This window comes from Oxyura jamaicensis, chromosome 28, assembly GCF_011077185.1.
Source record: "Oxyura jamaicensis isolate SHBP4307 breed ruddy duck chromosome 28, BPBGC_Ojam_1.0, whole genome shotgun sequence".
NCBI classification, from domain to species: Eukaryota; Metazoa; Chordata; class Aves; order Anseriformes; family Anatidae; genus Oxyura; species Oxyura jamaicensis.
In genome coordinates, this window is record NC_048920.1 from 500,506 (window position 1) to 514,799 (window position 14,294).

The 14,294-nt window shown below is 63.1% G+C and overlaps 1 protein-coding gene across 1 annotated transcript; it reads left to right on the forward strand.

The window, feature by feature from the left end:
* The first annotated feature begins 1,038 nt into the window (after nt 1–1,038).
* WDR18 (WD repeat domain 18) lies at nt 1,039–13,038 on the forward strand. Its single transcript, XM_035348442.1, has 10 exons — nt 1,039–1,248; nt 2,729–2,839; nt 5,117–5,250; nt 5,802–5,943; nt 6,600–6,743; nt 6,922–6,986; nt 7,105–7,229; nt 10,204–10,370; nt 11,653–11,721; nt 12,008–13,038. Exons 1-10 carry the CDS (start codon nt 1,039–1,041, stop codon nt 12,137–12,139), a joined length of 1,299 nt encoding a protein of 432 aa, XP_035204333.1. The 3' UTR covers nt 12,140–13,038.
* The last annotated feature ends 1,256 nt before the right edge of the window (nt 13,039–14,294 follow it).

The following is a 14,294-nucleotide window of genomic DNA, read 5'->3' on the forward strand; positions in this document are numbered from 1 at the left end:
CCCCCCCCCCCTTTTTTTTTTGGAGAGAGCGCATATCACCTTCCCTTTCATTTTTCTTCTTGCATATCGATTAAAAAAAAATCAGTTTCTCTGGGGTTTGAAAAGAAAAAGGAATGGACACAGCTGCAGACGCATTTATCCAGCGGGCATATCTTAACTCAGGTAAAAAATGAAAAAAAAAAAAAACACACAAAAGACAAAAAAAAGAAAAAAGAATAAAAACCACATTCTACCTCTGAGAGCGGCGGCCTCGGGCACCCCGTCCCGAGCCCCCGGTGAAATATTTCAGTTTTTCAAACATTCAGGTATTGAAACTTTTGATTATTAAAAAAGATAAAATAAAATAAAAACACTGAAAGTTTACATTTTATAATAACATTATTATACAGATTGTATTTAAACTTCAGAATATTTAAGACAATTGTAACCCTGTAAAGTTGATGAAATATTAAAAAAAAAAAAAAAAAACCTTCCGTTGTTTGAAGTTTCTGACCACATCGGGGCCCGTGGTGGCAGCGGGGGGGGGGCACGGGCTGCCCACGAGGTGGCCCCTGGGCTACGGGGTGCCTGTAGAGGTTTGGGGTGTCCGTAGGGCCATGGGGTGCCCACACAGCCATGGGGTGTCCCGGGGGTGTCCCTAGGGTGCCTGTAGAGCCATGGGGCGTCCGTAGGGTGGGTGCATCCACGGGGTGCCTACGCAGCTCGTGATAGGGAACCCATAGGGGTATGGAGCACCCAGGGGATCCCCGTGGTGCTGTAGGGTGGCCAGGGGCAGCCGACGGAGCCGTGGGGTGCCCATACAGCCATGGGGCACCCACGGGACACCCACAGCGCCCCTGGGTGCCCCCAGGGCCCCGATCCACCCTCAGGTCTCCCATCCCGAGCCCGACCGGGCCGGACCCTGCTGAGCTTCCTGCCGCGTGCGAGCTCCCGCCCCCCCCCCCTCCGCCGTGTCGCCGCAGCCGGTTGGGCGGCGCGCAGGAAGGGCGGCGCTCTGCGCTCCCGCCGCGCTCTCTCTGCCCCTGGCGGACCGCGAAGATGGCGGCGCCCATGGAGGTGGCGCTGGTGTCGGACGCCGCGGGGCCGCTCTGCAACTGCTCGGTGTGGGAGCTGCACTCGGGCTCCGCGCTGCCCGGATACCGCGGCGGCAACAGCGGCCCGCGGGGCCTGGCGCTGCTGGGCGGCGAGCACCTGCTGGGGGCACAGCTGGGCAAGAGCTACATCAACGTCTGGGAGCTGCAGCGGAAGGTAGCGGCGGGGCGCGGGGAGCTCCGCGGGGGGCTCCGGGCAGCCCCCGGGCCCTGCGGGTCCCGTCCGGGTACCGGGGCTTCCCTCCGCGGGGGGACCTAGCCCCGGGGCGAGTCCCCCCCCCCGCCCCAAGCCCCCCGTGGCCGCGGGGCCCCCCCGGGGGCTGTGGGGTGAAGCCCCCTGGGCCCCGAGGCCGCCCTCCCCCCCTGCCTGGAGCCCCCCCCCCCTCAGCCCCCCGGATCCCCCGGGACCTGCCCGCAGCCCCCCTGTGTTCCCTGGGGTTCTCATTTCGGGGGGCTCCCGAGTTCACTGGCTGGTGCCCTGCAGCTGGGTGGGAGCTGCTCAGAGGCGTGTTGTGGGAGAGGGACCCCTCCTCAGACCCCTCCTCAGACCCCTCCTCAGACCCCCTGCCCGAGGCGCTGCCCACGCTGCTCCCTGTGCCCAGCTTTCTACTCTGAGGCCGTGGGGCTGCCCCGCAGCATCGCCGGGAGCCCACCCGTCCCCTCCGCGGGCAGCAGGACGGCCGGCGGGCACCGTGGGCTCCGCATCCCCACAGACCATGGTCAGGGACCGGGGAGACTCCACGCTGAACCCCTCGGGTGTCCTCAGGGTCCCCTGTGGGCCTGGGAGGGTTTGTCGGGGGGGTGGGGGGAGTCGCAGAGAAGGCCTGCGGGCTGATTCTGCTTCTGCTTTGCCTGAAAGCTCCCACCGGCTCCTCCTGTTCTTGGCACATTTCAGCCCAAAGTGGAAGATCCAGAGACTGAAACCCCGCCAGCCAAACCTCTCCCGGCCCTGCAGAGCCCCCCGGGTCCTGCTCCCAGCCATGCACCGGCTGTGCTGCAGTTAGGGCAGGAGAGCAGCAGGGATCCTCCACCCCCCAGCTGTAACCTCCCCGTTTCTTGTCATTCCCTTCAGTTTTTGCTGCAGAGAGCAGCAGCAGTCCACGAGCTTCAGTGCACGCACGGCCCCTTCTTCGCTATGGCTCAGGCTTTGCTCCTGCCAGCTCCACTTCCCCCAGGCCAAGAGCTGCTTGTTTGTTCTCTGAGCCGTGAGCTCAGATCATGTTCTTTTTTCCTCTCTCTCTCTCTTTTTAATTAATATTATTTTGCTGTAATCTTAGCTTGTTCTCTGCTGAATCTCCAGTGTTCCCCAGCTGCGGAGCACGACTGTATTCAAACCCCGTGCCTTTTGGAGCTGCTCCTGCTGCTTGCGGCTGGAGCTCTGTGGGTGCAGGAGGGCAATTTACCTTTTCACTGGGGGATTAAACACAAAGCAAGTGCGAGGAAACCAGCAAAACACTGAACAATTCGATGTGATTTGTGCACTCCTAGGGACCGCACTTCCCCATCGTCTTCTACAGAACCCAGACTGCAGTGTCGGGGCTGAGGACGCTGCCCTGGGCTGAGCCAGGCTCTTGTTTCTCTTTCCCTGCCCAATTTGCCACCCTCCCTGAACTGCTGCTGTCGTTTTGTGCCCCCAGGACCAGCTCCAGCAGAAGATCATTTGCCCGGGGCCAGTGACCTGCCTGACGGCGTCGCCCAACGGGCTCTACATTCTGGCCGGCGTTGCTGAGAGCATCTACCTGTGGGAGGTGAGGAACGCTCACAGCCTGGCAAGGGGATGGCGGAGGGCACTGGGACACCAAAACGTGCTGGCCAGGGCTGATCAAACTGCCTGGGTCCTCCCTTTCAGAGCCCCAGGTGGCGGGGCTGGCTAGAAAGGCACGCCAGCTCCGTGGAGCTGGGGAGTTTGGGTTGCTGCTGGGGATGTGATGATTCTGCAGAACGCATCTGAAAGTGCACCGTGATGAAAACGAACACAGGCTAACGACGTCGGTGCCTTTTGTCCACAAGTCCTAAAGTGTGGCTGCTTGTGGTGGTGTCCCCCAGTGCCCCCGGGGCTGAGGCTGGGTCATATCCATGTGTAAATCCACGCGTGGGGCTGGGGACTTGCAGCGACTCAGCGGTGGCACCTGGGGCAGAGGCAGAGCAGGCGCCGGACCAGGCCCAGCTCTGCCACGCAGAGGGGGTTTGGGCGCAGCAATTCATCGCCTTTCTGCCGGGCTGGGATCTTCGGGTTTGCCCTGTGACTTTGCCCTTGCAGCTCCCTTCTGGCAGCCTGTTGGTGCTGCTCTGCCTGACTTCAGAGTTGTGCATGGGTGAATCGTCAGTTTGAAGGCTCCCATAAATGATCTGGAGCCCCGTGTAGCTTAAAGTAGTTTGGACCCCAGGGAGATGGAAAATCCTAGCAGTCCTAGAGAGGAGGAGGTTTGTATTTGGGTCCTTCTTAGATGAGCGAGGGTCCCCTGGGCTGGAGGAAAGGGGAATGCAGAGATTTGCATCCTGTGTGGGTGCCCCAGTCCCATCGGGTGCCCCAGTCCCATCGGGTGCCCCAGTCCCATCGGGTGCCCCAGTCCCATCGGGTGCCCCAGTCCCATCGGGTGTCAGTAAATCCGTGCTGTCCGTGCTGCGTGGTGGAGTGAAAGCCGCTCTGGGTCGTGGATGTTAACGTCCCCGGAGCCGTGAGGGACCCGTGCTGTGTGCTGGCACGAGGCGCTGGGGCCGGCTGCCCAGGGGCTTCTGGCAGCACCGAGGAGGAGGAGCTGCGAGGTGCTGGCTGAGCTCTGGGCCTTTTTCTTTCCAAGCCACTGCAGACGCTTGGTTTTGTATTCAAGGCTCAGGTGGTGCTTCCCCGGTGCAGAAACCAAGACTTTGTCTTCACTGAGCGCTCTTCCCACATTTTAGCCTAGCATTTTCATGTGGCTTGTGATCTCGATGCCTGCAAAGGCTGCTGTGCTCTGCTCGTCACCCTATTTTTAATTAGTGGTGGTGTTTACGTGGGGTTACACTGCCTTCTAAGCACTTCCCCAAGTAAATAAAAGAACACAGCTTGTTCTTAGCCACAGGGTTAAAGACCAAGATATCTAACCTGTAAAGCTCTCCATCGTGGGGGATGTTTCTGAGCCTTATTGTGTGGGTGGCTCTATCTTAACTCATCAGGTTTTGCTTTTAAAAATGTGCGTGTGGCAGTGCTGCGGAAAAAAACAAAAGCCCTCACCAGGAACGCTGGGGCTGAGACTGCAGCAAGTGGGAGTTGCTTGCTCATGGTGCTCTGAGCTGGTCTCTGCTCTGCTTCATCTGCAAAGCGCGTCCCTTCTGCTTGCCTCCAGCCAGCCTGGCCTCGAAGACGTTCCCAGGCGTCTGGCAGGAGCGGTGACGGCGCTGTCCTTACGGCAGAGCCATCAGGAGCATTGGAGAGGCCGCACGGAGCTGGGAACGGGTTCCAGGAGCCCTAATTATTCACCTGCTCTGCAAAACCACTTGTTCTCTGTTGAATTGCAGCTTGCTTTTATTTTTAGGTGTAATTCAGACACTGAGAGGGAGTTGGTTCTGTTCTTTTATGTGGAGCTCCCTCGCTGCCTCCTTAGTTCCCTCCCCACCTGCAGCGTTGCCTTTCACCGAGAAGAGCTGCGGGTTCAGGCGTTATCCACCCCGGAGCCCTCCCTGGCCTGAGACCACGCAGCCTTGCCAAAACGCAGCAGCCCCTGGGGCGGCACGCAGCAGGTTTGTAACCACCGCAGCCATCTCCTGCCTTCGAGCTGAGTAATGAGCTGCTGTGGGAGGCTGGAGGAAGCCGTCGGTGATTTTAACAATGATCAGGAGAGCTTTTCTGCCTGCTTGTGTCTTGACCCAGGAAGCTGCGCTGCTGTGACTAGGTTCTGGAGCTCCTGTGGGCAGGAGCCTCTCAAACTGCCCCTTGCTGGATTTACCTGGGGATGGGCTCTGGGTGCTGAGAGCAGGGAGCAGAGTACCCTGGCACATCCCAGTGCTCCTTTCTGAGCAGTCTCCTGCCCCTTCCTCTGCCCTAGGTCTCCAACGGGAACCTCCTAGCCATCCTGAACCGGCACTACCAGGACCTCACGTGCCTCTGCTTCACCGATGACAGCAGCCACTTTCTGTCAGGGGCGAAGGACTGCCTGGCTCTGGTGTGGAACCTGTACAGGTAACAGTGCCACGCGAGGGCATCTTGGCCTGCTTGTGCTGGGGACAGAGAGCACCTGAGCAAGGAATACAGACCACGAGGTCACCACCGCTTCCAGGGGGCAGAATCAGCTCTGCTTAAGCCTGTGTCTGTACGCTGTTCTTAAAACCTGCTAGCGGTGACAAGGCTGTGCCCTCCTCCTCCAAGTTGTTCCAGCGCTGTTATCCTCGGTGCCAGGTAGATTTTTCCTGGTGTCCCACCCAAGCTTCCCAAGCTGCAGCGTTTCCGTCCGACTGCCTTTTCCTTTCTGACGCAGGGTGGATTGTGCCCTCCCCCAGGTAACGGCAGCTGAGGGCTCTGCCCCTTGGGACGGGGAATGTCTGTAGTGGCCCTTCTTGTGCTGTGGCTGCTGGCAGCTTCTGCACTCGCCTTGGTTCTTGCAGCCACAGAGCCATCCCCGAGGCAGCAGAGCCTTGTTCAGCTCTTCATCACAGCCACTGTGCCTTGGCATCCCCAGCATGGCTCTTGCTGCTCGGCCGTACTGAGTCTCCTCTTCGTTCTCCCTCCTACAGCGTGCTGCAGGCAGAGCCCTCCCAGATCCCAGACCCTCGCCACGTGTGGTCCCGACACAGCCTCCCTATCACAGACATGTGCTGCGGCTTTGGAGGGCCCCTGGCACGAGCTGCCACAGCATCCCTCGACCAGACAGCAAAGGTGAGGCTCGGCTCGGTCAGCGCGTCCCAGAGGCACGCAGGCCCCAGAGGGTTAAAGCCGGGTTTCTGCTGGGCTGCAGCAGAGCCGTCCGTGCAGGCTGCAGCAGCTCGGTTTCTTGGCTGTCTCTGCGATGACTCAGAGCTGCCAGACCTAATGGGTTTTGCCTCTCCAAACGCCAATGGTTTCCCTGCAGCTGCCCTCAGACCGTGTCTCCTCATGCTTTGCAGTCCCTCTCGTCCCTGGGGGGCATTGGGCTCATCCCTCATTTCCCTTCCCTGGCGTCCCTTCAGTCTGGAAGGACGCAGAGCACGGAGCCGCCTCCTCTGGGCACGGCCGGCACCGGAGCTGGAGCTGTGTCTGCTCCTCCTGCCTCACAGGAAGGTTCTGCCCTGGGGAACGAGATGGGGTGAGATGGGCACAGGCAGGTCAGGGGCTGCCGAGGAGCGTTGCTGCCTCCTGGTCACGAAGAGGCTGCTTTGGGCGACCCAGGGCAGGCCAGCTTGTGCCTCAGTTTCCCCAGCCTCAGCGAGGAGGGGGTTCTGGTACGTGCTGCCAGCTCAGTGCTGGGCATGTGGGTGCTGATACGCAGCAGCGTGCTCTTCCAGTCCTGCAGTGGACGTTTAAGCCCTTAATTCTCCTGCGCTGTCTGACTCCAGCTCTGGGAAGTCTCCTCTGGGGAGCTCCTGCTGTCCGTCCTGTTCGACGTGGGGATCATGGCCGTGACCCTGGACCTCTCCGAGTACCACATGTTCTGTGGGGGCATGGACGGCTCCATCTTCCAGGTTGACCTCTGTGCCTGGGTGAGTGCTCGGGTCGTGCCCAGCCTGGGCGCAGCACCCCGAGCCTCTGCTGCCTCCCTGCTGTGCTGTGGCTTCCCTGCGCCTCCCCGCCCTGCCCAGACACGGCGATGAACCTGCTGCCTTCGGTCTTCCCGAGCTCAAACCCCTCTCGCCCTCCTTCCTTCCTCCATTTCTGCAGCCAGTCCAGAGAGACCGGACCTTCCAGACGGAGCGGGAGAACGGGAAGATCTTCAAAGGGCACAGGTGAGATACCAGACATACCTGCCGAGTGCTTCACTGCCCCTGCCTGCCCGCCTCACCGGTTCCTGACAGACCTTGGCTCGTCCTGAGGTTAAACGTTGCCTTCCCTTCCCCGTTCCAGGAACCAGGTGACGTGTCTGTCCGTCTCCACGGACGGCAGCCTGCTGCTTTCCGGCTCACACGACGAAACGGTGCGGCTGTGGGACATCCAAAGCAAGCAGTGCCTGAAGACGATGAACCACAAAGGTAGGCATGCCCTTATCTCCACAGCCCTTTCCTCCGCAGCTGTTAAAGGCTGCTGCTGCCTCGCTTCTGCTGACGCTGCCGTGCGCCATTCAGGCATTTTTTGGCCCTTGCTTCACACTTTCAGGAAGGGTAGAGGCACCAAAGGGATGCCTTAGCCGTCTGGAGCAGTGTTTTGACCTTGCCCACGTCTGTTAACAACCCTCTTGTGCTCTGTCAGAGACTGAGTCAGAGATTTTGCCCTGTCACTGAGGAAGTCCAGGGTCTTCTGCCTTGTTTTCCAAAGGGAGCCGTTCCCCCAGACACACCCTAGCGTCTGAGGAGGCTGAGGAGGTGGAGGAACCGTCCCCATGCCCCCAGCAGCAGGCACCCATGAGCTCATGAGGCTCATGCAGCAGAAATAGGTTTAGTCTCTGGACAGAGGTGGGCGAGCTGCTGCGTCGGGGCAGGCACTGAGACCCAGGCTTCCTGCAGCCCCACTCCTGCCTGCCTTTTGCTGCCAAGGACCGTTCCTGGGGGGGGTTTGCTGCAGCGCCCATCCAGCCTTGCTCCACTAGCACTAGAAGAGTGAAAACAGGCAAAGCCTGAGCTCTGTGAGTCATCGCAGGAGAAGTGGCCAAGCTTTCACTGCGAGCCAGGCATTCAAACCTTCCTCGAGGCTCCAGAAGAGCACAGAGGGACACAAGCCCCTGCTCTTCCCGCAGGGCCGTGCCGCTGCGTGCCAGGGCCGTGAGGTGAGGGTGCTTTTTGCCACCTCTGCAGGCTGGCTGCTCCCCGTGGGCAGGGATTTGGCTTCCCCAGCAGCCCGGGCTCCTGTTCCACCCCGCTGCTGCCCAGGTGCTTCATCCACGCATGGGAGCTGCACGTGGAGGTGCCTCCCAGGGAGCCCCCTGCACCGGGAGCTGTGCCGCAGGGAGCACAGGATGGGGGGGCCTGCACTGAGTCCTGGCAGGCCGTGGATTCCCCGCAGCCCTCCCACACCAGCAGCGTGGGACTGCTCCGTGCCCGGGGTTTTTTCTGGAGCCGCCCCACGCGCGGGCTCCCCGCAGTGCTGGTCTCCAGCTGGCCGTGGCGCTGCCCTCCTGGCAAGGTCTGTCCCGAGCTGCCGCCCTGCTGTCCCCCTGGCGCGTTCCCTTCACGAGATGACGAGGGCTTCAGCCACAGCTGATGTGACAGCCACCTCCGGCCTGCCGTGCTCAGGGTGGTGACGTCCCTCTGCTCACAGGGGCAACGGCTGCGGGCAAAGGGGAAGCCAGCGGCCTCCCCACGTGACGGTGCTGGAAATAGATCAGGGGAGCTGGAGCGGGGCTCGGGGCTGGAGAGGAGCGTGCCGTGCTGGCAGGGCAGCGCGGGGGGCTTCTCAAGGTTTGCCTGCCCTTGAGTGGGGCAGAGCACAGGCAGAGGGACGGGCACTGAGGGGCTGCCGCTGCTGGTCCGGAGCTGTGGCGCGGCAGAGCTGCTCCCTGCCACCCCGGCGTGGCTGGCACCCAGCGCGCAGGCACCGTGCGGAGGGGACCTGCAGGCCTCGGGGGCGTGCTGTGAGCCGGGACAGCCAGCCTCTGCCCCAGCATCCCTCCCGGCCTCAGTGCCCTCGCTGTGCCAGCGCTGTGCGGCCTGCGGACGCCTGGTGGCACAGCCCGACTCCGAGGGCTCCTTCAGAAGACGAGGCCAGCGCCAGCATGCTCCGTCCGAGTCCGTCCTGCCCGCACCTGCTGCAGCCTTGGGAGCCGGGTTATTTGTTCTGCCTCAGCCCCACGCTGGCAGGATGTTACCGCGCGGTGCCTGAGCCATCCCTGGCCATCAGGGGCTGGGAGCGTCCTCGCTGGTGGGGGGAGCCAGGCTGGCTCTGCTGGAGGCCTGGGCCTCGGTGGGGACCAGATGTGGGGACTTGAGAGCCACTTGGTGAGGTCTCGTCCCCTCTGCTTGTCCCTTCCTTCCAAATGGCTCCCCTGACCCGCTGGCGAGCTGGGGGTGCTCGTCTCGCTCACGGCTATTTCATAAGCAGCAGCGAACTTCGTTAGGGAGGGAGCAACAGCAAAGCAAACGGTTCGTTAGAGCAAAGTGCTGGCAAGGAGCAGCCTCCGGGGCCAGCCCGGGCCTCCTGGCAGAGCAGCCTCTGGCCTTCGGTGTGCCAGCCTCGGCCACCCACCCGCTGAGGGTTTGGAGCAGCCTCTGCTCCGGCTGGTGCTGGTGCTGAGGGAGCCTCTCCCGCTGCCAGAGGTGCTTTTGTCCAGCTCCTCTGCAGAGACCCAAAGCCTCGGGCGGCTCCTGCCCCCCAGGCTCCCCCCTCCTCCCGTTCCGCACCTTTCCCTGCCACCCTTGGCCACGGTTCCGCGCGGGAGCTGCGCTCTGCAGCAGCCTTCGCTCAGGTGGCTCTGGATCCTTTTAACCTTTCCCTTCATGCTGTCGAGTTCAGCGGGGGGAAGACGGATGGCCGGGGATTTATGAGCAGTGCCTGAGCTGCTCTGTCCGCACACGAGCCCCTGGGGGGCGGGGGTGCTGCCGGGGAGCCTTGGTGGTCTTGGAGGGTCCTGCGCCCGACAGCGCTTCAGGGGGCGCGAGGTGGGAGTCTGCTGGCACGCGTGAGCCTGCAGCGGGGGGCGGAGGGGGCTGCTGACAGAAAGCAGCAGCCTGTGCGGGTACATGTAGTAATTAAAGCACTCATTAACTCTGCCAAACGAGCGTGTGTGATAGATCGTTACCGGCAGACAGCTGTGAGCCCGCCGCTGATGGATGGCTCGCTCTGCAGAGGACGAACAGACCGCCGTGCTCCTGCGTGCCGGGGGCACGGAGCGGGGTCTGCGGCTGGGAGGTGCCCGGGAGGCATCTGGGGGTGCTGGGGGTGAGCACGGGAGTCCTGGGCACCCTCAGCTCCTCGGGCTGTGTTTGTTCTCGGGGCTGCCCGAGGAGCCACGCGGGAGGCAAAGGTCCCAGAGAGAGCAATGTGACCCGTCCTCCCCCCTCTGTGCCGCCCCAGGTCCGGTTACAAACGCCTTCATCGTGCTGGCCCCAGCCAACATGTTCAACCCGGATGGGAAACCCAGCGTGCCTCTTCCGAAGTTCAGCAAGCACCTCTACGGCACCGAAAGCACCGACGAGCAGGGAAGCGAGGGAGTGACGCTGCGCCTCGGGCTCCACCAGCAGGTACCGGGGGGGGAAGGGTCAGCTGGCGGGTCCGGAGGGCACAGGGCTTCTCCTGCAGCCCCCCTGGGGTGACCCCGGTGCACTTCTTGCTGACAGAGCCACGTACAGTGGGCAGTGAGGGTCCAAACCCCCACGGTGGGTTCAGGGCCAGCAGGTCAGGTAGCTCGATGGCTGAGGCAGGGGACAGACACTGGACTGACCAAGCCGTGCCGGCTGGAGCAGCTGCATGCCCGGCTCCTGGGAAGATGTGGGCCCTTCCCTGCACAAGGCTGCTCCCTTTTCCTGCCTCTGTGCACATCTGATGCTCTCCTGGGACCGAGGCCTTGGGGTGCTGCAGGGTCCTGGGAAGTGGAGGAGCTGGGGGCTGCTCGAGCGCTGCAGCTCTGCTGCGCCCGGAGTCCTCCTGCCGAGATCCCCCACCCAGCAGCATCTCTTCTTTTTTTTTTTTTTTTTTTCTTTGCCAGAGGCCATTCCCCCCTCCCTAAACTCCGCTCTCCAGTGCAGTGAAATCCGTTTTCCCTCCGTGCACTCCCCTTGCAGTCCTGGCTGGTGCAGTCATTTGTCCTCAGCGCGGTGCCGTGCCGTGGGCTCCAGCCCCGGTGCATGTGGCCGCAGCACGGGGCTGCCCTGGGCCGTGAACAACCAGGGGCTCGCCGTCACGCTGCTCCACCTGCCCCTGTCCCATCTGCCAGGAGCCCCGGAGCTGCTCCGTCCCCTGTCCGTGGCTGTCCCCAGAGAGTGACAGCGCGGTCGCTCTGGCGGATGAGCTCCACGCAGAGGCGGTGTCGGCCCTTCCAGGAGGAGCCGTTGGCCCGCTGCTCGGGCGGAGGGGACGGAGCTGCTGGAAACGTCAGCCGTGCTGCCAGTCAGGCTCCCCTGCTGCCACACGGTGCTGGGCGAGGTGCTGGCCGTGCGGCGAGCCGAGCGCCCCGTGCTGCCAAGGCGAAGCGCGCCCTGTCCGCGCGTTTCCCCTCCGGGCTCTCATCACCTGGCACGGGGCTGCCGGGAGAGGAGCTCGGCGGCACCCTGCACTGGGCACCCTCACGGGGACTCTTCTGGGGACCCCTGCCCAGCGCTGGGCACAGGGCTCCTGTTCTAAAGAGGCTCTGCAGGAGCCGCACTGAGGGGCATTGGCTGTGCCCTGCTGCAGTCGCTGCTTTGCCCCACGTGGCTGGGTCTGGGGGCCGCGGGGGGGCTTTGCCTGCTCCTGCGGGGGGTACCCAGCACTGGGGCTGCTGGGAGGGGGTCCTCTGAACCAATCCCACCTGTCCGGTCCTTGCAGGACTGTGGGGAGAGCTACCTGGAGAAGGGCGAGAAGATGTACTCCCAGATGTGCTCGACGAGGGAAAAGGTGAGAGTTCCTCGGGGACGGGGGAAGCGCTTCCTGCCGGTACAGATCCCTTTGGGCATCCTCTTTGGACCAGGACTGGTCCCTGGGGTGCCAAGCTGGGGATGGGGGGAACAAATCCCGGAGTCTGCACGTGGTGGGGGAGGGGCTGCAGTTTTTGAATAGGAGATGAAGAAGGGAGGGGATGAAATGGTTCTGGATTTGCTGCTGCTCAGGGGAGCACCAGCCTCCGCTGCCAGAGCTGAGGGCCGGGTGCCTAAAGCTCTTGTGTCACGTTTTTATGTCGCAGAACCTGGTGGGAGACCAGGAGCATCTGACGATCCAGGTGAGCGAGCTGGAAGAGGAGGTGAGCACCCTCCGGAAAATCAACAAGAACCTCTTCGACTTCTCCGCTCGCATCATCACCAAACCAGCCAAATGAAGAGGCGACCCCCGGCCCTCACACCCCTCTGCCTCTCCCTGGGGAAGAACCAGCCAGCCCGCGGGCACGTGCGCACGCAGACGCGCAAGCACGCGTGGCTCGCCGCCTTGCCAGCGCGCGAGCGTGGCGTAACGCGCGGGAGCGTTTTGCCTGCTCGGTCTGGCCTCCCTTTGACTACACGACTGAGATGGGCACGGGGCTGCGGGGCTGCTGCGTGTGCTCGCAGGCCGGCTGCAAGCAGGACACCACAGGGACCTTTTCCACCCCGAGGCGCTGCTCGGTGCTGCGAGAAGCGGCGTGGGCTGGAGCCGGGCAGCCCACGGAGCGGCCGGCTGCCGGCAGAGCGTCCCGGCGGCAGGGCGGCCTTCGGAAAGCAGCTCCTGCCCTTCTCCCGTCTCTTCCCCTGGTCTTTTTGTTTCCTTTCGTTACTCGACCCTGCGGTGCAGACAGAAAAGCGTTTTCTCTCTGTTAATACCGCTTTGAGATTGGATTTCTGAGACCCCTTCCGCCCAGCCTGCCCTGGGAGATGCTGCTTGGTACCGCCACCCCCGGGCCCCTGCTGGGGGCTTGGGGCTTGGTTCTGCTCCCACGAAGCGGGGGCTGCGCAGCTCCTGCACCCCCATGCACCTGCCCCGGCCCATGGGCAGGGGTCCGGGGGCGTCCGCGGGCTTGGCTGTTCGTTGCGGGGCACGGGGCTGCCGCTGGGGAGGGGCGGGGTGAGCACGGTGCTATTCCCGATCTCGGTGAGGTGACAGTTTATATATATTTTGATCCAGCTACTTTGTTTTCCACGGTGTTCTGGGGACTCGGCCTTTTGTATTGTCACTGGCATGGCGGCGGGGGTTCTGGGTTTTGTTTAGGTTTATTTTTTACATAAAAGATTTGTTTTTTATAGTGAACGATGCCTGAGTTTTTCCTTTAAAAGCCCCCGGTGCCCACAGGTCTCAATTACCTTCCGCTGCGTCCCCAGCAGGGCTGGCAGCAGGGAGCAGGGAGGTGATTTCTTGCCGCAGTCCCTCGCTCATCCCTGCCCCGAGGCTGTTTTCCCGGAGCCTCCAGGAGCCCCAAAGCATCCTCGTGCCCCATGCAGCTCCCCCAGACCTCTGGCCATGCGGTCCCAGAGCAGGGGGCAGCAGGGGGAGCGCAGGAGGGGTGCGGTGGCTGCAAGGAGCAGCAGTTGGCAATCCTCTTCCTGCAGCAGCAGCTGCCTGCTCCATCATCCGGTGCCCTCCCTGCCAGCACCGCGTCCTGCTGCCCCTTGGGGGGCTCTTTGGGGCTGGAGGGGGGGGCACGGCGGCAGCACAGGGGTGGCCTGGGATGCTCAGGGGTGCTCTGAGCCCCAGCCCCGCGTGCACCCACGGCAGCGAGCAGCTCAGCACACCAGAAGTAAGCGCAGCTGATTTAAAGTGCACTTTAATAGCGTGAGCGTCCGCGCAGCCCGCTCGCACGCCAGCTCGCTTAGATAATGCTTTTAGCTTAATAAGCCCCATTTCTCTTCCTTCGCTCCCCGCCTTCCTCCTGACGGTTTGGATCAACATTAATCGGCTGCAGCAGGGAGCAGCAGCCGGAGCCAGGGGGGTGCTTGGGGCACGCAGAGAGCTCGGCTGCAGCAGCGGAGCCCCCGGGGGCTCCCTGGGGGCTGCCACCCCCCGGGGGCTGGGGGCTGCCCCAGGTCGGGGCGCTCCCTCCCAGCGCCCCCCCCCCCCACCTCCCCCCCCCGAGCGCTGCTCCAGGCCCCTCCGCGGGGCTCACGTTGGGGTGGAGGCTGCAGGGGCTGCTCCGTGCCAGGGCTCCCCCAGCCCCTGCCCGGGGCCGTCAGTATCCGCTCCCCACAAGGGGAATTCATTAGCTTTGACTCATTAAATCTGCCTGGTGATCAATATTTTCGCCAGCTGGTACTTGGCTCCCTGCTCGCTTTCCTTCTCTTACGAATTCAGCGGAGCCGCTCCCGCCCCAGCTCCCCGGCAGCTGAGGATCCCCCTCCCGGAGCGAGGAGCCCCCCGGCCCCGGGCCGAGCCCCCCCCCCCCGCGCCCCCGGGAGCCTCGGGCTCGCTGTGGCCGCGGGGGCTCGGCCCGGAGGGGCCGGCGGAGCCCGGCCGGGTCCCGTCGGGCGCGGGGCCGCGGCGGAGGCGGGCGGAAAGCGCAGCACCGGGGC